Below are 26,464 nucleotides of genomic sequence, written 5' to 3' on the forward strand. Positions count from 1 at the left end.
ATATTTATTAAAAAAAATAAACATCCTGGGAGCGATCAGAGCCCACCAATAGAGAGATTTGTTAGTGGGCAGAAAAGGGGGGGGGGGGAAGTCACTTGTGTGCTGTGTTGTGTGGCCATGCAGCCAGCCCTTAAAGCTGCAGTGGCTTAATTCATAAAAAACGGCCTGGTCTTTAGGGTGGTATAAGCCCATGGTCCTTAAGTGGTTAAAGAACAACTGACCTGAGAGCAATATTGAGGCTGCCATATTTATTTTGTTTTAAACTATTCCAGTTGCCTGGCTGTATTGCTGATCTTTCATGCATCAGTGGTGGCTGAATCACACATCTGAAACCAGCATGCAGCGAATGCAGTCATACATAAAGGGACACTATTGCAAAGAAAAACTTGTGTACACATACTTATAAGAAGTACGGTATATTTGTACCAGATTAAAATGCACTATAAATTACTTTTCTCCTATGCTGCTTTAGCTTACAGTAAGCAGGAACAATCTCACAGATTTTGGACAAATCCATCTCCTCATGGGGGGGGGGGGGGTGTTTCTTGGTATCTTCTTTATTGTCGTCAAAAGCAATCACTGGAAAGAATCTGTACAAAGGTACTTGCCAGCCTCCCTTATCACAGCACACTATTTTAGAAGTTGGACTGACCGACTGATGTTCAATAAGTGCTTGTGAAAATAAAAAAACCTCTGAGAATCCCCCATAAAAAGATGGACTAGTTCAAAAACTGTTTGCTTTTTACTGGCTCATGAAAGCAGCAGGAATATGAGATATAACTAATGTATAGCACATTTGAATGTCATGGAGAAATGTACTTGTATACAAACATGAGTATTTTAAATGTACACATTTTTCACGATGGTGGTCCTTTAAAGGGACCCTTAGATCAGGCTCAAAACGGAATTTGAACTTACCTGGGGCTTCCACCAGCCCCCATAGCCCGCAAGGTCCCCCAGGGTCCTTCTGACTACTCTCCTGGTGACGCTGGCACCGCGCACACCACGCATCATCATGCCAGCTGGCGTGAGAGTCCTGTGCATGCACGGTTCTCTAAGACTGAAGCGCGCATGCACAGGACTAACGCCGGCCGGGGTGATGGTGTGCGGTGGGGGTGTGCATGGCCAACTTGTGTATTGGCACTGTGTATTGACCTGAGGAAGTGGCTAGTACCTGTGAAACGCGTTGTCTGTCTGTGTTTTAAATAATAAAAAAAAATTCCAGTTGAACTGGTGTCCTATCTTCTGGAGATGTAAGAGAACACCTCACTTTTATGATTTATTTTTTATCCTATAATTTGGCCGTCTCCATCTCGGCTACTAGTTGGGTCATCACCTATGTTTCTCTTATAACCCCCAGAAAACCTGGAGGTTACATTCAGGGCTGTGGAGTCGGTACAAAAATCATCCGACTCCAGGTACCCAAATTTGCTCTGACTCCTCGACTCTGATCCCTTAGTCTAATTTTTACAAAGGATATAGATTTGGTACAAAAATCATCTGACTCCGACTCCTCAGTTTATGAAACCTCCGACTCCAGGTACCCAAAATTGCTCCGACTCCGATTCCACAGCCCTGGTTACATTGCTATATTGTAGTTCTTGTCTATATGCCATAATAAATGTTTCACCATCTTGTTACAAGACCCCTTAACACCTTGTTTTGTGGTATGGAGACATTGGGCCTGATTCACAAAGCGGTGCTAACAGTTAGCACCCTGGTGAAAAGCACTTTATCATGCCTAAACTCAGTTTAGGCATGATAAGTTTAGGTGTGATAAGTTTAGGTGTGATAAGTTTAGGTGTGATAAGTTTAGGCATGATAAGTTTAGGTGTGATAAGTTTTTAGGCGTGATAAGTTTAAGCACCAACTGGGTTAGCACCGCAGTGCACAGCTGATCAAAAGTTTTGCGCTAGCAAAGTCTGGTGCACTTTGCATAGAGTTTAATGGCGCTGCTTTGTGTGCGGGACTTTGCGCGCGTAATAAACTTATCTAAACTTATCACGCCTAAACTTATCACACCTAAACTTATCATGCCTAAACTTATCATGCCTAAACTTATCATGCCTAAACTTATCATACCTAAACTGAGTTTAGGCATGATAAAAATAGTTATCACGCCTAAAGTCTTTAACTGGGTTATCACCGCTTTGTGAATCGAGCCCATTGTCTGGGCCATGTGACATTGCCTATTTAGGTTTGGAGTTGCTATAGCTATTGGGCAGAACCATGTATTGAATTGTTTATTCATAGAATATAGCATTGTTTTTAGCTTTCATTCATACTGGCCATTATTTCTGTGAATGATTGACAGATTCCCAAACTAAATAAGGAAACCGTTCGTATGAGAGACCCACAGCGGGTGCAGGAACTAATCGTGGCGCTACAGAATGGAGGAGATCGGAAATTACAGGTAGGTTTTGCTGAAGGATGAAAATGTACCTGTGTTTCCCTGAAAATTAGCCCTCCCTTGAAAATAAGCCCTAGTTGTATACACATAGAAAATCGAACACTATGCTAGTGTAAGGGGCAATCTCTTACCGCACCTCCCTTGTGGCTGCATCCCTCTCTGCTCCGGGATCCTAACATGGTCGCCGCCCTTTGACCTGGTCACACTCACAAGTCTGCACAAAACAGGAAGTAAAATATAATGCACTCATAAGGCTTGATTCACTAAGCTGTGCTGCTATAGCATTTGTCACTACAGTGTGCTGCTTTGGCAGCCCAGCTTAGTTATTCAAGCCCATACAGCTTATCTGGTTTACTGTAGTGACACATAAATTCTACAGGGTGGGCGGTTCCTCGCATCCATAAGGATTCTGACATGCATACGCAGAGTTGGGAATACTCATTCATTTCTTTCTGGTATCTTTTTCTGCAGGTCATTTCTGACTTTGACATGACACTGAGCCGCTTCCAGTACAATGGTGAAAGGAGTCCCACCTGCTATAGTGAGTATGCAGCTGTTGCCCCCTACTGGTCTGCTGTGACATTCCCTGGATAATAACGCTGCCGGCCATCTTATCCCATCTCTCCTACACAGATATTATTGACAACAGCAAGATGGTTACTGAGGAGTGCAGGAAGAAGGTGGGTGGAAGAATTATACAGAATACTCCCAGCAGCTAATAACTAGTGCTTACTTTTATTTGTGTTGTCAGCATGAAAACAAGATTCTAATAGGTTGCAGCACTAATGTTTCTCTATGCCGAACAACCCTAACTGCAGGTCAGCTTTTGCTGCAATGCAGAGGCTGGCGTGTTGTCAGGTGGGTGTGGCCTCGCATACATGGCCACACCCCTGCCCACACATGTAACTGCAAGCCAGCCTCTGCTCCAATAAGGAATGTGTGGGGTAAACAATTCTTTACTTGAAGGGGGACTTTGAGTTGCATATTCCACTTCCCTCTATTATGGTTGTTCATAACTAACCACACAGAGGTTTCTCTGCAATAGCAAGGCACTCCCAGGTCATAGCATGCTGTGCGTTATTGAGTAGTTTGCACCATCCCCTATAGAAATGAGACGTACCATATACTGAAAGTTTAGGTGTAAGGTACGTGTTCTCTATGTGTGCAGTAGAGGTAAGGGACTCGCTCACAATAACACTTTCCTTCCTTAGCATCCAGTGAACAGTGCTTAGATTAGGACTGCCCCACCTATGTAAAGCACGCTGATGTGAGATTAATATGGAGGATGACATTATTACTTTCTTGTAAACAATGTAAATGACTTGGCTGTGCTATTAATTCTCTGCCTCTAATACCTGGAGGGCTCGTTCACACTGGGGGCGTTTTTGGCCTTTTTTCAAGCACAGGCGATTCTTAAAATCGCCCACAAAATGATTGTGCAATGAATCTCTATGAGACGGTTCATATCAGCGCGTTTCGTGCGCTGTGCATGCAGCAAAGCGGTGCCTGGTCCATTTTTGGGGCGATTTTGCCTCAATGGAAGGTATAGGAAAAATGCAAACGCTCACAAAATCGCTTTGTGCAGCAATTGCGTTCACGTTTTTAAGAATAAATTATATTATTCTTTTCCAGGTCAAAGAGTTCACTTCCTAACTTGCGTCAGGGAGTGAATTAAAAAAGCATTCAGGAAAAGCTCTTAGAAAAGCACTTTTCACAAAAACGCAACGCCCACCCAAGCGCCGGGAATCAAAAAAGAAAAATTGCACCAAAAAAAAGCCCAACGCTAACGTGAGCGGAACGCAATGTGAATGAGGCCTTAAAGGGAAGGTCCAGGCAAAAAAATAAAGAGAAATCAGCTTCCTCCAGCCCCTTGCAGCTGTCCAGTGTCCTCGCCGCAGCTCCGGTGGCTCCCGATCTCCTCCGGGGCGAGGTCGGCATCTACCTGCGCACCAATGTCCGGCTCATGGAATTGCACTGACGTCATCCGGATTGTGTTGCACTGTACAGTTCAGATGACGTCAGCGCGACTACATGAGACGCACGATGGAGTGCAGCTAGGCCTCTGAGACCGGAGAGGAGCCCAGGCCACCAGTGGGGAGCGGAGCTGCGGCGAGGGCACAGTACGGCTGCCAGGGGCTGGAGGAAGCCCGAGGTAAGTTGATTTTTGTTTATTTGATTAGCCTGGATGTGTCCTTTAAAGAGAAACCGTAAGGGTCCCTTCACACTTAAAAGCGCAAACTGCCGGCGATTACCGCCTGCGTTTTGCGGGAGTGATTTTTAATGCAGAAAAATCACTGGACACTGCAGCAATTTTTCTGTGATCGCGTTTAGCGCTTCTATAGCACTGAAACGCGATCGCCGGGAAATCGCCTGAAAATGGTGCAGGCTACATGTTTGCGCTTGGCGATTTGCATTAGTCGCTGGCGAAACTCTCAAGTGTGAATGGGCCCTAACCAAGAATTGAACTTCATCTCAATCAGTAGCTGATACCCCCTTTCCCATGAGAAACCTATTCCTTTTCTCAAATGGATCATCAGGAGGCGCTGTATGGCTGATTTTGTGGTGAAACCCCTCCCACAAATGATGTCAGTTCCTCACAGCACTGAGGTAGTGACATCACACTGTGGGAACCTTGTTGCATTGTGGGAAATAACATGTCACATGATGCCATAGTCACCATGTATATTGCCGCTGGAAAGTGTGATCGGGTGAGTTACCATCAAATCTCTTCCAGCGCACACTTTCTCCAGAGGGAGGAAGACAGAAACTGTTGCTTCCTCTAGAATGCGGCCCAATCAAAGTTTGCCCACTTCTGGTCTAGGGCCAATTTTATGGCTAATCCGATTAACTTATCTGTATGTTTTGGTACGTGTGAGGAAAGCGGGGTGCCCATGCTCCTGATAAGCAAATGGTGAGGTTTGCACAGGAGTGGGAATGTTACAAATGGCAGCAGAGAGGACTCCCAGCACTGGTGCAGGAAAATGCACTGTGGGCAGCCCTTACAATTGCTCTGAGGGGTTTATAAGTTGTTGTTTTTTTACCTCTTTTACATTGATGTGCAATACCTATGATCTGGCAGCAATTCTTTACATATGGAAGTGTGTGTGTGTGTTGTGATGATTGGTGGCACAGGGAGGCCTACATCCCTACAGGCACCTGCTATTTAGTGGACAGAGACTGCAATAACTTGTAAAACCACCAGGGGTGACCTGTTTTCTTACCTCTAAGCAAGTACAGGATTGTTCTTGGGAAAAGAGCACAGTGTTTTTACATGCACGGATTTACACACAGTCCTTGTCCTATAGAACACTGCTGACGTTGAATTGAAGATTTGGTTTAAAAATACAGTGCTAATTCATTTGTGCTCACCATCTGTGTTTTTATATCTGTTTTATGAGAATTATTGATTATTGGTTATTGATTTAAATCCATCTTGGCACTTTGTGATAGATAAGTGACTTTTGGGTTGAAGTTTGGGCACTCGGCCTCCAAAAGGTTCGCCACCACTGTCCTAATCTAATGTCCCACCATTGCTAAGTTTATGTAAATTTGTCTCCACCCGTGACCACACCCATTTTTCACCACGCTATGCGCGCCGCACAACTTAACCCCAATTTTTGGTGCTTTCACTCCCCCCCCCCCCCCCCCCCCCGAGACATTTTCTGCGGAAGCCCATGCTTCTTTCTCTCTTAGCTGCACCCCTTTGTCTCTTAGCTGTGCCCCTTTCTCTCTTAGCTGCACCCCTTTCTCTCTTAGCTGTGCCCCTTTCTCTCTTAGCTCCGCCTCTTTATCTCCCAGCTCCACCCCCTGATCTCCCAGCTCCGCCCCACTTCTCTCCGAGCTGCGCCTTCTTCTCTCCAAGAGATAAAGGGGTGCAGCTTGGAGAGAAGAAGGCACACCGTGTGGAGAATGGGGCGGAGCTGGAAGAGACAGGGACACAGCTGGGACAGAAGAAGGCGCATCTGGGAGAGAAAGGGGTGGAGCTGGGATATACAGAGGTGGAGCTAAAAGAGAAAGGGGGTGGAACTGGGGCAGAAGAAGGTGCACTGTGATGAGAATGGGGCGGAACTGGAAGAGAAAGGACCGCAGCTGGGACAGAAGAAGGCGCAGCTGGGAGAGAAGGTGGTGGAGCTGGGAGATAATGAGGTGGAGCTAAGAGAGAAAGGGGTGCAGCTGGAGAGAAGGCGGCGCACCGTGTGGAGAATGGGGCAGAGCTGGAAGAGAAAGGGGAGCAGCTGGGATAGAAGAAGGCACAGCTGGGCGAGAAAGAGGCGCAGCTAGGACAAAGGAAGGCGCAGCTGGAACAGAAGGGGGTGGAGCTGGAAGATAAAGAGGGAGCTGGGAGATAAAGAGGCGGAGCTAAGAGAGAGAGAGAGTGCACAGCTGAGACATAAGAAGGCACAGCTGGGAGAGAAGGGTCGGAGCTGGGAGTGAAGAAGGCAGAGCTGGGAGATAAAGAGGCGGAGCTAAGAGAGAAAAGGGGGCCGCTGGAGAGAAAAGGGCGCACTGTGTGGAGAATGGGGCGGAGCTGGAAGAGAAAGTGGCGCAGCTGGGACAGAAGAATGCGCAGCTGGGAGAGAATGGGGCAGAGCTGCTGGTCCTCTCCAGGTCAGTAAGGTTTTGAGGCAGATGTTTGGCAACTTGAACCTTCATCTCGCTCCACAGATTTTCTATTAGATTTAGGTCTGGACTTGCTAGGTCACTCCAGGACCTTCATATAGTGTACGTTTGACCTCTGGGGCCCAGATTTCCTGCTTCCCAGGCATTGATGGGCCATCTGTAGAGGTCATTGGCAGTAGCTTCAGGTTAAGGGTATGGACAGCTTAGGAGACTTTCTCCACCACTCACAAAATATAAATATGTCACATTTACATAGAACTAGAGTTGTCCAGGACGGGTCGCACGCAAACTTATTTGCGTGAACATCGCTGGTTCGCGATCGAATGTGAACGTTGTGTGAGTTCGACCCGCCCCTATACTACATCATTGGGCTAAACTTTGACCCTCCACTCTACATCACAGTCAGCAGACACATGGCAGCCAATCAGGCAGCATTCCCTCTTGTAGCCCCCCCCCCCCCCCCCCCCTATATAAGGTGGCTGCATCGGCCATCATCTCACTCTGTCTGCTGCTGTAGTGAGAGAAGGGAGAGGAACCTGCTGCAGAGATAGGGAAAGCTTAGTTAGGCTCTTGTAGCTTGCTCCTGCTGATATTTGTTGCTGAAAAGCACCACGCAAAGAGCTCTTTTCAGAGCTAATGTTCTTGTGAAATGTTTTTTCTCTTCTTTGTTTGCCACTGACACGGCATTATACAGCCCTGTGTGTTGCAGCTGGCCCTTGCTAATTGCTATACAGTGCCAGGTCCAGCACATTCAGTGTATACCTGGCACTGGACCTGCGTGTGTGACAGCTGCACATTGTATTGTGTAATACCAGTCACTACATACCTTTTACTGCACCTGTGTGACAGCTACACATTGTTCTACCAGCAGTCACTGAATACCTTTTACTGCACCTGTGTGACAGCTACATATTGTTCTACCAGCAGTCACTGAATACCTTTTACTGCACCTGTGTGACAGCTACACATTGTTCTACCAGCAGTCACTGAATACCTTTTACTGCACCTGTCTTTTGTGACTGCACATTGTTATACCAGTTATATAATTGTTATACACATTGTTATACCAGTCTGTACATACCTGTTAACTGCCCCTGTGTATTTGCACATTGTATTATATACCAGCAGTCAGTGCATCCATTTTCACTGCACCTGCGTGACTGCACATTGTTCTACCAGCAGTCACTGCATACCTTTTACTGCACCTGTGTGACTGCACATTGTTCTACCAACAGTCACTGCATACCTTTTACTGCACCTGTGTGACAGCTACACATTGTTCTACCAGCAGTCACTACATACCTTTTACTGCACCTGTGTGACAGCTACACATTGTTCTACCAGCAGTCACTACATACCTTTTACTGCACCTGTGTGACTGCACATTGTTCTACCAGCAGTCACTGAATACCTTTTACTGCACCTGTGTGGCAGCTACACATTGTTCTACCAGCAGTCACTGCATACCTTTTACTGCACCTGTGTGACAGCTACACATTGTTCTACCAGCAGTCACTGAATACCTTTTACTGCACCTGTGTGACAGCTACACATTGTTCTTCCAGCAGTCACTACATACCTTTTACTGCACCTGTGTGACAGCTACACATTGTTCTACCAGCAGTCACTGAATACCTTTTACTGCACCTGTGTGACAGCTACACATTGTTCTACCAACAGTCACTGAATACCTTTTACTGCAGCTGTCTTTTGTGACTGTACATTGTTATACCAGTTATATAATTGTTATACACATTGTTATACCAGTCTGTACATACCTGTTAACTGCCCCTGTGTATTTGCACATTGTATTATATACCAGCAGTCAGTGCATCCATTTTCACTGCACCTGCGTGACTGCACATTGTTCTACCAGCAGTCACTGCATACCTTTTACTGCACCTGTGTGACAGCTACACATTGTTCTACCAGCAGTCACTACATACCTTTTACTGCACCTGTGTGACAGCTACAAATTGTTCTATCAGCAGTCACTACATACCTTTTACTGCACCTGTGTGACTGCGCATTGTTCTACCAGCAGTCACTGAATACATTTTACTGCACCTGTGTGACAACTACACATTGTTCTACCAGCAGTCACTGCATACCTTTTACTGCACCTGTGTGACAGCTACACATTGTTCTACCAGCAGTCACTACATACCTTTTACTGCACCTGTGTGACAGCTACACATTGTTCTACCAGCAGTCACTGAATACCTTTTACTGCACCTGTGTGACAGCTACACATTGTTCTACCAACAGTCACTGAATACCTTTTACTGCACCTGTCTTTTGTGACTGTACATTGTTATACCAGTTATATAATTGTTATACACATTGTTATACCAGTCTGTACATACCTGTTAACTGCCCCTGTGTATTTGCACATTGTATTATATACCAGCAGTCAATGCATCCATTTTCACTGCACCTGCGTGACTGCACATTGTTCTACCAACAGTCACTGCATACCTTTTACTGCACCTGTGTGACTGCACATTGTTCTACCAACAGTCACTGCATACCTTTTACTGCACCTGTGTGACAGCTACACATTGTTCTACCAGCAGTCACTACATACCTTTTACTGCACCTGTGTGACAGCTACATATTGTTCTACCAGCAGTCACTACATACCTTTTACTGCACCTGTGTGACTGCGCATTGTTCTACCAGCAGTCACTGAATACCTTTTACTGCACCTGTGTGACAGCTACACATTGTTCTACCAGCAGTCACTGCATACCTTTTACTGCACCTGTGTGACAGCTACACATTGTTCTACCAGCAGTCACTGAATACCTTTTACTGCACCTGTGTGACAGCTACACATTGTTCTACCAGCAGTCACTACATACCTTTTACTGCACCTGTGTGACAGCTACAGATTGTTCTACCAGCAGTCACTGAATACCTTTTACTGCACCTGTGTGACAGCTACACATTTTTCTACCAACAGTCACTGAATACCTTTTACTGCACCTGTCTTTTGTGACTGCACATTGTTATACCAGTTATAGAATTGTTATACACATTGTTATACCAGTCTGTACATACCTGTTAACTGCCCCTGTGTATTTGCACATTGTATTATATACCAGCAGTCAATGCATCCATTTTCACTGCACCTGCGTGACTGCACATTGTTCTACCAGCAGTCATTGCATACCTTTTACTGCACCTGTGTAACCGCACATTGTTGTACCAGCAGTCACTACAACCTTTTCACTGCACCTGTGTAACCACACATTGTTGTACCAGCAGTCACCTTTTCACTGCACCTGTGTAACTGCACATTGTATTAGTCAAGTCAGTGCATACATTTCACTTCATCCCCCCCAATATGGACAAAACAAGAGGCAGAGCCAGAACCAGAGGCAGGCCACCCGGCAGGTCTGTTTGAGGTCAAGGTGGCGTGATTTTGTGTGGCCCTGGACCAAAGTACAGTGTTCAGAAGGCATGTGCCATCAACTCCCAAGATTGCCAGGACGTTGGGAGGTCGTTGCTTCATTGTGGACAGACCAAATTCGATCAGCTGTACACTCAGTTACTGTTGTTCTGTCATTCAGCTACCTCAGCCCGACCATATGGGCCTGAAAACCGCCAATTGCCTGCACTCTCGCCATGGTGTCCACCAGTCCAGCATGGCCGTCACTACACAAATAGCTGTTTGCGGTGCGTTACACAGTGAGTTTAGTCTGTCAGTATGAAGCAGTACACTAATTACACTACATATGCAAGATGTTTTAAAGCACTTTAGGCCTCCAATATAGCAATAAAATGTGATTTCTGCGCTTAAACCCTGCTGTGCGTAAAATCCGGATTTTTCCCCGGGACTTTTGGCGTATATCCCACTTCGCCATGCCCCCTCCAGGTGTTCGACCCCTTGAAACATCTTTTCCATCACTTTAATGGCTACAATTAATGTTTGTAGTTTTGAACGTTTGCCTGCCCATTGAAGTCTATGGCGGTTCAAAAGTTTGCATGTGTTCGGGTTCGAGTTTCGCGAACCAAAATCGGAGGCTCGCGACAACTCTAGAGTGATGCGCATAGCGGCATAGGAGCCCGACGGACTTCTGGGTAAGTAACCCCTCGTCTTCCATGCTCACACCTGCCTTAATCAAGCTTCATTACAATTTTGATTTGAAGTGGCTTTTTCACTCGAAATCCCATGCCTGTCAGGAAGTAAAAAAAAAAAAAAGCGCATTGAAAAGCGCTTATAAAAGCGCAAATCGCCCCGAAAGCGCTGAGGAAAGCACTTACAAAAGCTCTCACAAAAGCGCTCAGCGATTGTGATTCCGTTGGCAATTTATAATGTGAACAAGGCCTAAGTGTGAGGCTGGGCGCACACATACCAGAAACGCTAGAAATGCGTAAATGCGTATGGGCTACAAAATTTGCATAAACCTGCAGCAACACAGAATTATTTGCATCTCATTGACCATCCCTACTAGTGACACAACTACACATCGGGCTTTATTCTTACAGCATACAAGTTATTTAAAAGGACCCTGAGCTCTGAATAAAAATGAAATTTGGACTTACCTGGGACTTCCTCCAGCCCCCCGTAATCCGTGTGGTCTCCCGGCATTCTCCTGGTCCCCTGGCTCTGGTAATCTGGTGACTTCGACTGAAGTTGCCTGTGCTTCTCGCCACGCACGTTGCGCACCATCACGTCAGCTGGCGTAAGAGTCCTGCGAGGTTCAGTCTTAGAGAACCGTGCATGCGCAGGTCTCTTATGCCCACCAGCATGATGAGACACGTTGGGGTGACTTCAGCTGAAGTTGCCAGGTTACCGGGACCAGGAGGACGCTGGGGGACCTCCCAGGCTACAGGGGGCTGGAGGGAGCCTCAGGTAAGTCCAAATTTCATTTTTATTCAGAGCTCAGGGTTCTTTTAATATGCATAAAAGATTACTGTGTATACAAATATATTGTCACAATCAGATAGGTGTATATCCCATTTTATAAATATGGTGACTGCTTTATTGCAGCAGGACAAGTAACTTGATTTTTGATTGCTTTATTTCATTTTTGTGGACTAAGCACTGCTATCACTGTATATATTTATTTATGATGAATTATTTATGATGACTTGTTATCTGAGAAATAGAACATCATATCAGGTTTTTCTCTTTTAATTACAGTTTAAATGTATTAGGACTCCAGGTACCCAAATCTGCTCCGACTCCACAGCCCTGAACGTTACTGAAGAAAACAAGCACATTTTCAGTCAGTGAAGATTTGAAGGTTGCATGTGAGGTAAACAACCAGATGATACTTATTACACATACACGCAGCTCCCTGCCCCACCGCTGACCTGCTCCACAGCTGGTACGTGACACTTACCGAGCAGGGCTTAGAGAATTGAAGCGTGTTTGATTAGTCAATTACCAAACTTCTGCCTCATGCGGAAAATCTTTACTGAATTTGGAAAAAAAAAGTGTAAAATACCAAATGAGGGCCTTTACCGACCAAAATTATTTTACCAAACTGCCCTTTGTGAATAGAGCCCTTTGATATGCCAAAGTGTCAGGAATGTTTTACCCTCCAAAAATCAGCTAGTAAGAGCTGAAATAGCTGACACTGGTGAGAAGATGACCTGCAATAATCAGCTGTTCAGACATGAAATATCTGACACTGGTAAGAAGCATATTAATATGCTAATTGTGAAATGGTTTAACCTGCAAAAATCAGCTTGTGCTGAAATATTTGACACTGGTGAGAAGACGTATTGAAATGCTGAGTGTGGGAAATGGTTTGACCTGCAAATATCTGGTGAGAAGACATATTGAAATGCTGAGTGTGGGAAATGGTTTGACCTGCAAATATCAGCTTGTCAGTGCTGAAATATTTGACACTGGTGAGAAGACATATTGAAATGCTGAGTGTGGGAAATGGTTTGACCTGCAAATATCAGCTTGTCAGTGCTGAAATATTTGACACTGGTGAGAAGACATGTTGAAATGCTGAGTGTGGGAAATGGTTTGACCTGCAAATATCGGCTTGTCAGTGCTGAAATATTTGACACTGGTGAGAACTGAGAAGACATTGAAATGCTGAGTGTGGGAAATGGTTTGACCTGCAAATATCAGCTTGTCAGTGCTGAAATATTTGACACTGGTGAGAAGACGTATTGAAATGCTGAGTGTTGGAAATGTTTTGACCTGCAAATATCAGCTTGTCAGTGCTGAAATATTTGACACTGGTGAGAAGACATGTTGAAATGCTGAGTGTGGGAAATGGTTTGACCTGCAAATATCAGCTTGTCAGTGCTGAAATATTTGACACTGGTGAGAACTGAGAAGACATATTGAAATGCTGAGTGTTGGAAATGTTTTGACCTGCAAATATCAGCTTGTCAGTGCTGAAATATTTGACACTGGTGAGAAGACATGTTGAAATGCTGAGTGTGGGAAATGGTTTGACCTGCAAATATCACCTTGTCAGTGCTGAAATATTTGACACTGGTGAGAAGACATATTGAAATGCTGAGTGTGGGAAATGGTTTCACCTGCAAATATCAGCTTGTCAGCGCTGAAATATTTGACACTGGTGAGAACTGAGAAGACATATTGAAATGCTGAGTGTGGGAAATGGTTTGACCTGCAAATATCAGCTTGTCAGTGCTGAATCATATATCACACTGGTGAGAAGACATGGAAATGCTGAGTGTGGGAAATGGTTTGACATGCAAATATCAGCTTGTCAGCGCTGAAATATTTGACACTAGTGAGAAGACATATTGAAATGCTGAGTGTGGGAAATGGTTTGACCTGCAAATATCAGCTTGTCAGTGCTGAAATATTTGACACTGGTGAGAAGACGTATTGAAATGCTGAGTGTTGGAAATGTTTTGACCTGCAAATATCAGCTTGTCAGTGCTGAAATATTTGACACTGGTGAGAAGACATGTTGAAATGCTGAGTGTGGGAAATGTTTTGACCTGCAAATATCAGCTTGTCAGTGCTGAAATATTTGACACTGTGGAGAAGACGTATTGAAATGCTGAGTGTGGGAAATGGTTTGACCTGCAAATATCAGCTTGTCAGTGCTGAAATATTTGACACTGGTGAGAACTGAGAAGACATATTGAAATGCTGAGTGTTGGAAATGTTTTTGACCTGCAAATATCAGCTTGTCAGTGCTGAAATATTTGACACTGTGGAGAAGACGTATTGAAATGCTGAGTGTTGGAAATGGTTTGACCTGCAAATATCAGCTTGTCAGTGCTGAAATATTTGACACTGGTGAGAAGACGTATTGAAATGCTGAGTGTGGGAAATGGTTTGACCTGCAAATATCAGCTTGTCAGTGCTGAAATATTTGACACTGGTGAGAAGACATGGAAATGCTGAGTGTGGGAAATGTTTTAACCTGCAAATATCAGCTTGTCAGTGCTGAAATATTTGACACTGGTGAGAAGACATATTGAAATGCTGAGTGTGGGAAATGGTTTGACCTGCAAATATCGGCTTGTCAGTGCTGAAATATTTAACACTGGTGAGAAGACATATTGAAATGCTGAGTGTGGGAAATGGTTTGACCTGCAAATATCAGCGTGTCAGTGCTGAAATATTTGACACTGGTGAGAAAACGTATTGAAATGCTGAGTGTGGGAAATGGTTTGACCTGAAAATATCAGCTTGTCAGTGCTGAATCATATATCACACTGGTGAGAAGACATGTAAATGCTGAGTGTGGGAAATGGTTTGACCTGCAAATATCAGCTTGTCAGCGCTAAAATATTTGACACTAGTGAGAAGACATGGAAATGCTGAGTGTGGGAAATGTTTTGACCTGCAAATATAAGCTTGTCAGCGCTGAAATATTTGACACTAGTGAGAAGACATATTGAAATGCTGAGTATGGGAAATGGTTTGACCTGCAAATATCAGCTTGTCGGTGCTGAAATATTTGACACTGGTGAGAAGACATATTGAAATGCTGAGTGTGGGAAATGGTTTGACCTGCAAATATCAGCTTGTCAGTGCTGAAATATCTGACACTGATGAGAATAATGAGAAGCTAATCAGACATGAAATACCGTATTTTCCGACGTATAAGACACACTTTTTCTCCCCCCAAAATGGGGAGAAAAAGTCCCTGCGTCTTATACGGCAAATGCAGGGAATCCCCGACTTACCAACGCCCGCAGATACGAACCGCGACCTGCCGCCACGTTGGGGATTCCCTGCATTAGCTCCCTGTATGGTCCGCTTTCCTTCCCTGTGTAATTAGTGTGGCAGCGGCATGTGTGTATCAGAGTGGCCGCCAAGATCACTGCCTGGCTCCCTGTACGGTCAGCTTGCCCAATTTCCCCTCCCCGCATATGTGTGCTTCCTTCCCCCGCTGGTGTGTCCACTCCCCCCAGGTGTCAGCACAGCGGCAGTCATACTTACTCCAGCCGCTCTCTGGGAATGCAGACCTGGTCTCCTCTCTGTCGCTCCTCTAATGATGGCTTCTGTACTACGCGTCATTGATGAAGATCACAAGTTAGCAGAAATTGATTTTTATTGTTTGTTTTTTTTCACAAAGTGTCATTTTCCACTAACTTGTGACAAAAAATAAAATCTTCTATGAACTCACCATGCCTCTCAGTGAATACTTTGGGATGTCTTCTTTCCAATGGGTCTTTTGGGGGTATTTATACTTTCCTGGAATTTTAGCCCCTCATGAAACATGACAGGTGCTCAGAAAAGTCAGAGATGCTTCAAAATGGGAAAATTCACTTTTTGCACCATAGTTTGTAAACGCTATAACTTTTACCCAAACCAATAAATATACACTGAATGTTTTGTTTTTGTGTTTTGTTTTGTTATCAAAGGCATGTAGCACAATAAATTTGGACAAAAATATACAGAAATTTTACTTTGACAAATTTTATCACAGAAAGTTAAAAAAAATTTTTTTTTGACAAAATTCATGTCTTTTTTGATGAATAAAAAGTAAAAATCGCAGCAGCAATCAAATAACACCAAAAGAAAGCTGTATTAGTGACAAGAAAAAGAAGTAAAATTCATTTAGGTGGTAGGTTGTATGCCTGAGCAATAAACCGTGAAAGCTGCAGTGGTCTGAATGGAAAAAAAAGGCTCTGGTCCCTAAAAGGCGAAAAGACTGTGGTCCTCAAGTGGTTAAGACACAATCACCTCTTCTCCTATATTTCCTCTGACAGGATTCTCACTTCAAAGGAAGGACTTATCTAGTGCTCTCCGTTATCTGAGGTATGTGATGTGCCCTGTTCCTCCCTCCAATGCAAATATCCCCATATCCCCGTTCTGTGCTCTGCACAAGAAACTTTACGCACTTGCTCTGCAAGCCAACTACAGGGAGACTCAGCATTTACCGCAAAGCCTCTGCTTTCTCCCTTCATGGAAGTTTTAAAAACGGGTCACCAGCCAGGAGTGTGAAGATCTGACTCCAAACTCTGCAAGCGCTCCTCTCTGCCTCAGATGCAGGTGTCCCGTGCTGTGCTCCATTCTCCTCCATTAACTCTGATGCAGGATGCAGGAAAGGGCACTCACCCTCTGTCCTGCTGGCAGCACTCTGCATACACCGGAGGCGACCTTCTATAGTGAAAGGGTCCTGACTTGATGACCTCATCAAGTAAGGGCCCTTAAAGACACACTGCAGAAGATTGCCGTCACTGTAATGCAGAGCCGTTGGAGGGACAGAGCGCTGCTGCCTGCATCTTATATCAGAGGGACAGAGGAGAAAGGCGCACAACACAGGACACCTGCATCTGAGGCGGATAGGAGAGCGGTAGGGGGAAATCTTTATCGGTGGGAAGGGAGCACAAAAGCTGCAACTTGTATCTCTCCAGGGGGGCCTGCTGGGGCCCGCCCCTTCCACTTAAAGGCGCCTGTAGGCACGTGCCTACAGTGCCTTATGGGAAATCCGGCCCTGTTGAAGGCAGATGCGTCAGGTGTGCCTAGTGTTGGCTCCCTTCCTGCAGGGAACCAACATGGTGAGCTGGGAACGGACATCCCTCTGTGAATGGGTGCCCATTGTTTGCCTGCTGGACAGGGCAATTTTCGATCTGCTGGTAGAGGGAGAGGCAGCCCTGACTTAGCTGGATCAGCACTCAGCTGCGCAGTCCACCTCTCTCAGGAGGAGGAGTTGCACTTGTTGGAGGAAGAGTTGGAGGTTCCTGGCTTGGATGTTGAAGGGGAAATGCAGAGTGCAGCTGCAGTGGTGCGAGGGTGGAGAGGGCATATAAGGGACAACGACAACGGGAACAACAGGAGGAGGACAGGCGTGTTGTCTCAGAGGGTGGTGATGACTATGATGTGTCTGCTGTGGCACACCTCTTCCTCATGGCTGTGCACATGCTGCGGAGTCTGCACAGAGACCCCAGGGTGACCCAGATGCGGGAATCCTGGACCCATGACTGAAGGACAAGCTGGGTCAGTTCATGCAGCGCAGAGACCCAGAGCATCAAACAAGGGAGTTGCAGGGGGCCCTTGTTTGCAGACTGGATAAAACCTTCCAACCCCCCTGCCCCTGTCTAGCCAACACAGCAGCCAGTGCCTGCAGCCCGGAGCAGCAGGTGCCCAGGAGATCTGCTGTGTCTGACTAGGCAACTCTACATAGTAGAACTACCTAGAGAGGAGGTGCCTTCAGCAGCAGCATCCGCCTCTAATCAGCACCAGTGTATGACCCACATGGTGGCAGACTACATGGGGTCCTTCAGCGGGCTTGACACCAAGGCCCCCATTGACTCCATGGAGTACTGGTCAAGAGGCTGGAGATCTGGAGGGAGCTCACGCAGTACACCCTGGAAGTCTTGTCCTGCCCCCTTCTAGCGTGCTGTCTAAAGAGATGCTTTAGTGCGGCCGTTGGCATGGTCACAGAGAATCGCCCTGGTCTGTCCACACAGTCTGTGGACTCACCTTCCTCAAGATGAACCAGGCTTGGGTTAAAGGTGATTTCCTAGCCCCTGCTGTCGGTGAGAGGACATGAGGTGGCTGGGAATAGTGCTATGGCCGACCAACCATCAACAGTACAACCCCCTGCAAATTAAATTAGGCCTGGTTCTTATTATTTTTGCTACGGCACCACCGCTAGGTGCCATACTGTAATACTGCTGCTGTCACACACTACTCCTCTTGCTGCTGCATGTACCTCCTGCTGACTGATTCCACTGCTAGGTTCAACAGAAAAGGCCTCTAACCCTAAGTTCCATTTCTGGGGTACAGTATCTCCAGTTCTTGGAGTGATAGTGACCCCAAATGTGTTGTGCATGTAGGTCAATATGCCCTCTACCTGCATACCCAGTTTCAAGAGCCTGTCTGGTTCCTAGAAGAAAAGGCCTCCAACCGTAGCTTCATTTTTTTCTTCTTGGGGGGGGGGGGGGTTTATCTGCACTTCTGGGGGGTTGCTAGAGACCCCAAACTTGAAGTGCATGTGAGTCAATATGCCCTCTACCTACATACCAAGTTTCAAGAGCCTGGCTGGTTCCTAACAGAAACAGCATCCAACCCTATCCCTTCCTCATAGACTTACATGGAAAGCATCAAAGCATTGTTTTCCACTTTGTTTCCCCTGTAACCCTAACCCCAACCCTATACCTGCCTGGCTGGCTGCGGGGCAAGCTGGCCCAAATCTCTTAACCCTCCACCCCCCACTTACACCAGGGTTAATTTTTTTAACACCCCATGGCACTCCAGAATCCAGTGGTGCTCTCCCCTGTTTGCTGGCAGGACCCACGTTGCAAGCTTGCAGAGCGCCACTGGATCCTGGAGTGAGTGGAGGTTTTAGAAATTAACCCAGGTGTGGGTGCATGGAAGCTTAACAGATTTGGGCCAGCTTGCCCTGCAGCCAGCCGGGTAGGGTTGGGGTTATAGGGGAAACAAAGAAGAAAATTATGCTTTGATGCTTTCCATGTAAGTCTATGAGGAAGTGATAGTGTTGGAGGCTGTTTCTGTAAGGAACCAGCCAGGCTCTTGAAACTTGGTACGCAGGTAGAGGGCATATTGACTCACAGGCACTCCAAGTTTGGGGTCACTACCACCCCCAGAAGTGAAGATACCACACCCCAAAAAATGAAGCTCGGGTTGGAGGCCTTTTCTTTTAGGAACCAGACAGGCTCTTGAAACTGGTTATGCTGGTAGAGGGCAAAATCACCCTGTGCCCTGGAATACTGTCTACCTGTGCCCCACCATACTACATCAGCCTGAGCCCTGGCATATAGTCTACCTACATGTACCCCAACATACTACATCAGCCTGAGCCCTGGCATGATGTCTACCTGTGCCCCAACATACTACAACAGCCTGAGCCCTGGCATGATGTCTACCTGTGCCCCACCATACTACATCAGCCTGAGCCCTGGCATATAGTCTACCTACATGTACCCCAACATACTACATCACACTGTACCCTGGCATGATGTCTACCTGTGCCCCAACATACTACATCAGCCTGTGCCCTGGCTTACTGTCTACCTACATGTACCCCAACATACTACATCACACTGTACCCTGGCATGATGTCTACCTGTGCCCCAACATACTACATCAGCCTGAGCCCTGGCATATAGTCTACCTACATGTACCCCAACATACTACATCACACTGTACCCTGGCATGATGTCTACCTGTGCCCCAACATACTACATCAGCCTGTGCCCTGGCATATAGTCTACCTACATGTACCCCAACATACTACATCACACTGTACCCTGGCATGATGTCTACCTGTGCCCCACCATACTACAACAGCCTGAGCCCTGGCATATAGTCTACCTACATGTACCCCAACATACTACATCACACTGTACCCTGGCATGTCTACCTGTGCCCCACCATACTACATCAGCCTGTGCCCTGGCATATAGTCTACCTACATGTACCCCAACATACTACATCACACTGTACCCTGGCATGATGTCTACCTGTGCCCCACCATACTACATCAGCCTGTGCCCTGGCTTACTGTCTACCTACATGTACCCCAACATACTACATCACACTGTACCCTGGCATGATGTCTACCTGTGCCCCAACATACTACATCAGCCTGTGCCCTGGCTTACTGTCTACCTACATGTACCCCAACATACTACATCACACTGTACCCTGGCATGATGTCTACCTGTGCCCCAACATACTACATCAGCCTGTGCCCTGGCTTACTGTCTACCTACATGTACCCCAACATACTACATCACACTGTACCCTGGCATGATGTCTACCTGTGCCCCAACATACTACATCAGCCTGAGCCCTGGCATATAGTCTACCTACATGTACCCCAACATACTACATCACACTGTACCCTGGCATGATGTCTACCTGTGCCCCAACATACTACATCAGCCTGAGCCCTGGCATATAGTCTACCTACATGTACCCCAACATACTACATAACACTGTACCCTGGCATGATGTCTACCTGTGCCCCACCATACTACATCAGCCTGAGCCCTGGCATATAGTCTACCTACATGTACCCCAACATACTACATCACCCTGTGCCCTGGCATATAGTCTACCTACATGTACCCCAACATACTACATCAGCCTGAGCCCTGGCATATAGTCTACCTACATGTACCCCAACATACTACATCACACTGTACCCTGGCATGATGTCTACCTGTGCCCCAACATACTACATCAGCCTGTGCCCTGGCATATAGTCTACCTACATGTACCCCAACATACTACATCACACTGTACCCTGGCATGATGTCTACCTGTGCCCCACCATACTACATCAGCCTGAGCCCTGGCATATAGTCTACCTACATGTACCCCAACATACTACATCACACTGTACCCTGGCATGATGTCTACCTGTGCCCCAACATACTACATCAGCCTGTGCCCTGGCATATAGTCTACCTACATGTACCCCAACATACTACATCACACTGTACCCTGGCATGATGTCTACCTGTGCCCCAACATACTACATCAGCCTGTGCCCTGGCATGATGTCTACCTGTGCCCCACCATACTACATCAGCCTGTGCCCTGGCTTACTGTCTACCTGGGCCACAACCGAATACATCGACAACAGTGGTGCTCATCCAGAATCTGGATACCCGAACTACCCGGATTATCCAAACTTTTTCAGCAATCCGACCTCGTATTCCAGATAGCGGGCCAAATCCGGAATGCAGTATCCGGATTCACAGCGGTATCCAAATAGGAATTCGGACATCTGGCTCGGATATCCGAATCTAGGTAGCGTAACCACGGAGATGACGTACCTGGCGTCACTGAGCCAATCAGAGAGCTCCCAGCAGAAGCCCTAGCAACCAATCACAGAGGGGAACCCTGGCCAGCCCCTCCTGTATATAAAGTGGCAGCCATGTTGAGGAATCTCGTCCTTGCTTGTGACTGCTCACTGAGAGACATTTCCAGTGCTGTTTGGCTAAGCAAGTGCTTTATACTGTGATAAAACCTAGCATTTGTGCACATAAACACCTGTACTATACCACTCTTATTGTTTTTTAGTTAGCTAACTTGTATTTTGATTTTAGTTAGTGTGTGTGACAGTCAGTCAGATTCTGTGCTGCAGCAGTTGCTAGAGGTCCTGTGTGTGTGCTGTGCACACAGGCCAGGCCTGCTATTAGCCTTAGCTACAGTATAGGTTAGGGAATAGGATTACTGTGTTATTGTGTAGTCAGTACTGCAGTGCTAGTTAGTTGTTAGAGTAGTACTGTGTTATTACAGATTACTGCAGTGCTGCTGTGCTGAGCAGCAGTGTCAGTGTGACAGATAGACCGTTAGTGTGCACTGTCTTCTACTCTGCTGTCTGTCATTCCGTGCTGATTGTCATTAAAGTTCAACACCACTTTCAATAAAGTACAAGTACCCCACATCCATCTGGTGACATCATCACACATAACTTGTACTATGTCTGCAGGCACTGGCAGCCAGGGGAAGGGCAGCAAGGCCAAGAAGAGAGGGAGCAGCATTGCTGCCACAGTCAGCAGTTCTGCCGTGTCAGTGTCCATTCCGCCGCTAGCCACTGGCCGTGGACTCACTGGGCGCCCAGCTGTTAGGGGGAGTCATGCTGCTCAGGCGCAGCAGCTTGTAGCGGCCATTTTTCAGCAGGGTCAGCGGTGCAAATTGGAGGAGAAAGACGCCAAGCCTGTGATGCAGCTGAGGATGGATGAGCAGGCCACCACCAGCTCTACATCTACAACTGAGACCTCCACTCCTGTTCGCAGGATCAGCAGCAGCCCAGCAGTGCCTGGGGACTCCTCACCAGTCATGTCCACCCCAGCAGGCAGCCTACCCTCAGTCAGTGCGCTCTTTACTCCAGGTACCACAAGCGCAATCAGGGCTGTTACGAGAGTTTGAGGAGGATATTCTGGGCACAATGGGGTATTTGGAGGAGTCACAGATGGTGACGGTGGTTGTTGGGGGGGGGGGGGTACCTTGCCTCATGTATCAGCAGAAGAGGAGTTTGGGGGGGACACATCATCCTAGCAGTTGTTTGAGGAGGGGGGGGGGGGAGTATGATGATGATAAAGAGATCAAGGACTGTGACTATCATCCACAGGAGGGGGATGTTAGCTCTGAGGAGGAGGATGATGAGTTGGTGGGTCTGGCACAGAGGATCAGCATCGCAGACATCGGCAGGAGCAGCAATAGGCGTGGAATGCAGGACCCACAGCCTGCTGTTTCATCTTCTGCCACTACCACCAGCTGCACCACTCAACCCCAGGCCCAAACCACCCTAGGGAGAAAAGCAGCAGCAGCATCCCATTCAGGGCGTAAGGGAACATTTTTATACCCAATCTGGCAGTTTAACCACTAAGGGCCCGTTCTCACCTGAGCGGGAATCGAGCGATTCCCGCTCACGGCAAACCGCTAGCGGTTCTGCAAGAACCGCTGAACCGCTACACAATGTAGCGAGTGGCAGTGTTCTCACTGCCACGGTTAGCGATAACCGCAACCGCGCTGCATGCAGCGGTTTGCCGGCGACGAGCATTCCGTGATTAGCGATCGTGAATCGCGATCGCTCCAAAACCGCCGCAGTGTCCAGTGATTTTTCCGCGCTAATCGCGGGAAAATCACTACCGCAAAACGCCGGCGGTAATCGCCGGCGTTCTGCGGTTCTAAGTGTGAACGGGCCCTTAAGGACCAGGCCTGATTTGTGCAGCGTGGGCTCTCCAGCCCACAGCACAGATCAGGTTTGCAGCATGGCGATCAGACTTCCCCCCTTTTTTCCCCACTAGGGGGATGTCCTGCTGGGGGGGGTCTGATCGCCGCCGGCTGCCTGTGATTTGCGGGGGGGGGGGGTCTCCTCAAAGCCCCCCTCCGCAGCGATTTCCACCCTCTCTGCCCATACGTGTTTCTGCTGCAGGCTATGGGCTGCGCAGGACGGATATCCGGATAGGATAGGCTTCAGCCTATCAGGTGGCAGCGATCCCCGGCCAATCAGAGGCAGCGCCATACGATGTAAACAGCGGGGATTTCTTCCCCGCGTGTTTACATTAAGCGTGCAAGCCGCGATCGGCGGCTCGCAGTCTGTTCACGGAGACACCCTCCCTAAACTGACATGGATGTAATACCACTTACGACCTGCCGACACCCATAGGCGTTAGGCGTTCGTTAGCTGCCCTCAGTGGACAGCCAGTTTTTCACTTGTAATATGTGCCATGTGAAGCTGAGCAGAGGTTGTAATCCCTCCAACTATGGCACCACAGCTTACTTGCACGATCCATGTCCTCCCAGCTCCTCCCGTACTCGTTTGTGCAGGAGGGGAGTCAGAGGCGTGTGCTCCTGCAGTGCGCAGCGCCGGATTGGCCAATACCCAGCCGGCACTACTTTTCATGCACGGCCACCCCAGCACTGCACCGCTTCGCTATGGCCAATGTGGAGCGTGGGCTGGATCATGCGGTGGGTAAGCAGGACCATGTGACCATGGACTCCTGGAGCAGCTGGTTTGGGACAGGCCGCTACCTCTCTTTCACCGTGCATTGGGTCAGTTTGGTAAAGGTGGGTGAGGAGGGGACAGCAGCATAAAGCACAGCAACAATCCAGTGGGTGGTGCCACCCCGCAGCAGGGTCAGGGTAAGTGCAGCAGGTTCTTCTGATCCAGTTCCCCCCTCCAGCAAACCCACCGCCAAACATCCCCGCCTCAGCAGCAGCGTGAAAGCCCGCCACTGCCAAGCGCTGCGGAAGATGGTCAGCCTGGGGAAGTACAATCTCAAAGCAGCCATCGTGCTTCGCTACCAGAGGGAGCAGGAGAGGAGTTGGCTGACCCCCAGAGGCCTGAAAGTTGGAGAGTTGGTGTCCGAAAATGGAGCCAACCTGGTTGCCACCATTCTCCGGGGAAACCTCATCCACATCCCCTGTCTGGCCCACATCCTGAACCTGGTGGTGCAGAAATTTCTGCGTACCTACCAGGGGATGGACACACTTTTGAAAGCGGCAAGGAAACCGGTGGGTCATTTCCACCACTCGGGTGGTGCCTCAGCATCCCTGGAAGGCGTGCAAAAAGAGCTGAACTTGCCACAGCACCATCTGATCATAGACTTTCTAACACGCTGGAATTCCACCCTGGCCATGTTGGAACGTCTGGTTGAACAGAGGCAGGCTGTCAACCAATACCTGGCCAGAGCCACCACGGACACAACCTTGTCTGGGACCGGCACCACCCACCTCCCGAACATCATCCTCAGTGCCGAGTGGGGAAAAATGCAGGTGTGCTTCGTGCTGGCACCCTTCCTGGAGGCCACCAACATGGTCAGCTGGGACCATGCGTCGGTGTGTGAGTGGGTGACCATGGTGTGCATACTGGACAAGGCCCTCTATGCTCTGCTGGAAGTGGGAGAGACAGCCTTGATCCAGCAGGAGCTGCAGCCAGCTGCACAGCCCACCTTTGTGTCTGCACAGTCCACCTCTGTGCATCAGGAGGAGGTGGACTTGGAGGTCCCTGACCTTGAAGATGAGGGGCACAGCCAAGTGCAGCTGCAGTGGTGCGAGGGTGGAGAGAGCAGGAGGAGGCTCAGGGGTCAGATGGAGGACGACAGGCTCTGGGCGTGATGATGATGTGTCAGCAGAGATGGCATCCCTCTTCCCATGGGAGCGCACATGCTGCAGTGCCTGCACAAGGACCCAAGGGTCAAGCAGATGCGTGATCGGGAGGACATGTGGATCACCATGATAATGGACCCACGGCTGAAGGGGAAGCTGCATCAGTTCCTGCCTGTAGGAGGAGACCCTGTGCACCGAATGAGGGACTTGCAGCGGTCCCTGGTTCGGCACTTGGAGGAAGCCTTCCCCCAGACTGCCACCCCCCCCTGCTGTCACAGTCCAGCCAGCACAGCAGCAGGCACCCAACAAACCTGCTGTCTCTGACTAAGGCGCTCTACACAATGCCGGTGCAGCTGCCAACATAGGAGGGTCCTTCAGCAGCATATGGCTCTCAAAGCCCGAACCAGCGCCTGACCCGGATGATGGCAGATTACATGGAGTCCTACAGCGGGCTTGACAGACACCCCTGTGGACCCCTTGGAGTACTGTGTCAAGTGCCTGGATATCTGGAGCGAGCTGGCGCAGTACGTCCTGGAAGTGCTGTTCTGCCCACCTTCCAGCGTGCCTTCAGAGAGGTGCTTCAGTGCGGCCGGTGGTGTGGTGATGGAGAAGCACTCTCTTCTGTTCCCCCAGTCTGTGGAAAGACTGACATTTCTCGAAATCAAACTGGCTTGGGTGGTTGGTGAGTGCCTGGCCCCTGTTGGCAAGAGGGGGACATGAAGTGGCTGGGTATCACTACCTTATCACCCTTTACCACAACAACCTCCTGGCTCAGTCTTGACTAATAAGCCTGGTTCATAATTATTATTATTTTTTTTTTTTACAGCCGTGGTACCAACACTAGGTGCCATGGTGGACTATCTATGCTGCCTACCACATGTTACACTCCTCCTCCTGCCTGTGCTGCTCCCACCACCAGGGTGCATCTACCTACTCCTCCTGCAGCTCCTGTCTGTGGTACCCACCACCAGGGTCCAGACAGAACTATATCTTCTGCCGCCACTGCCACCAGCTATTACGCCACTACAAAAGCTGAATTTTATTGAAAGAAAAAGGTTTAATTTTTTTAAGTCTTATGTCTTTTTAAGTCAATGTCTGAGCTGAAAACGGATGTACCATTTGTGCGTTGGACTTTGGACACAATGTGGGCTGCACAACCGCTGTCTGGAACCAGTCCGATGTTCATTTACAGGTTGGTTTTTTATGTATTATATCTCCCAGCAAACAATTACAGTTTTTCTTAAAAAAAAGATGCTTCATGCATCATTTACTATAACAGAAGTTTTGGAAGCAATGCAAAGGCCACTTCCGGTTTTCAATCTAGATACCAGGATTAACCCGGATAATGGGTTCGGATATCTGGATCTATTCGGACTCCAGAACGGTTTGAATTCGGCTATCCGATCCTCTCCGGATTTCTAGCTATC

General features: G+C 47.8%; 1 protein-coding gene across 2 annotated transcripts in view; it reads left to right on the forward strand.

Annotated features, from left to right (window-relative positions):
- The window catches only part of LOC137525263 (7-methylguanosine phosphate-specific 5'-nucleotidase A-like), a 606,367-nt gene extending 580,169 nt beyond the window's left edge, over window positions 1-26,198 (forward strand). The window contains exons 14-18 of one of the 2 annotated variants that reach the window (XM_068246300.1): window positions 2,315-2,413; window positions 2,882-2,951; window positions 3,044-3,090; window positions 12,183-12,297; window positions 26,126-26,198. In XM_068246300.1, coding sequence (XP_068102401.1) covers window positions 2,315-2,413; window positions 2,882-2,951; window positions 3,044-3,090; window positions 12,183-12,275 — 309 coding nt within the window. In that variant the 3' untranslated portion in view covers window positions 12,276-12,297; window positions 26,126-26,198. Of the gene's footprint in view, window positions 1-2,314; window positions 2,414-2,881; window positions 2,952-3,043; window positions 3,091-12,182; window positions 15,820-26,125 lie in introns of those variants that run through there. The other variant, XM_068246299.1, reaches the window with a different exon arrangement.
- Window positions 26,199-26,464: the final 266 nt, after the last annotated feature.

This window comes from Hyperolius riggenbachi, chromosome 7 (genome assembly GCF_040937935.1).
Source record: "Hyperolius riggenbachi isolate aHypRig1 chromosome 7, aHypRig1.pri, whole genome shotgun sequence".
NCBI classification, from domain to species: domain Eukaryota; kingdom Metazoa; phylum Chordata; class Amphibia; order Anura; family Hyperoliidae; genus Hyperolius; species Hyperolius riggenbachi.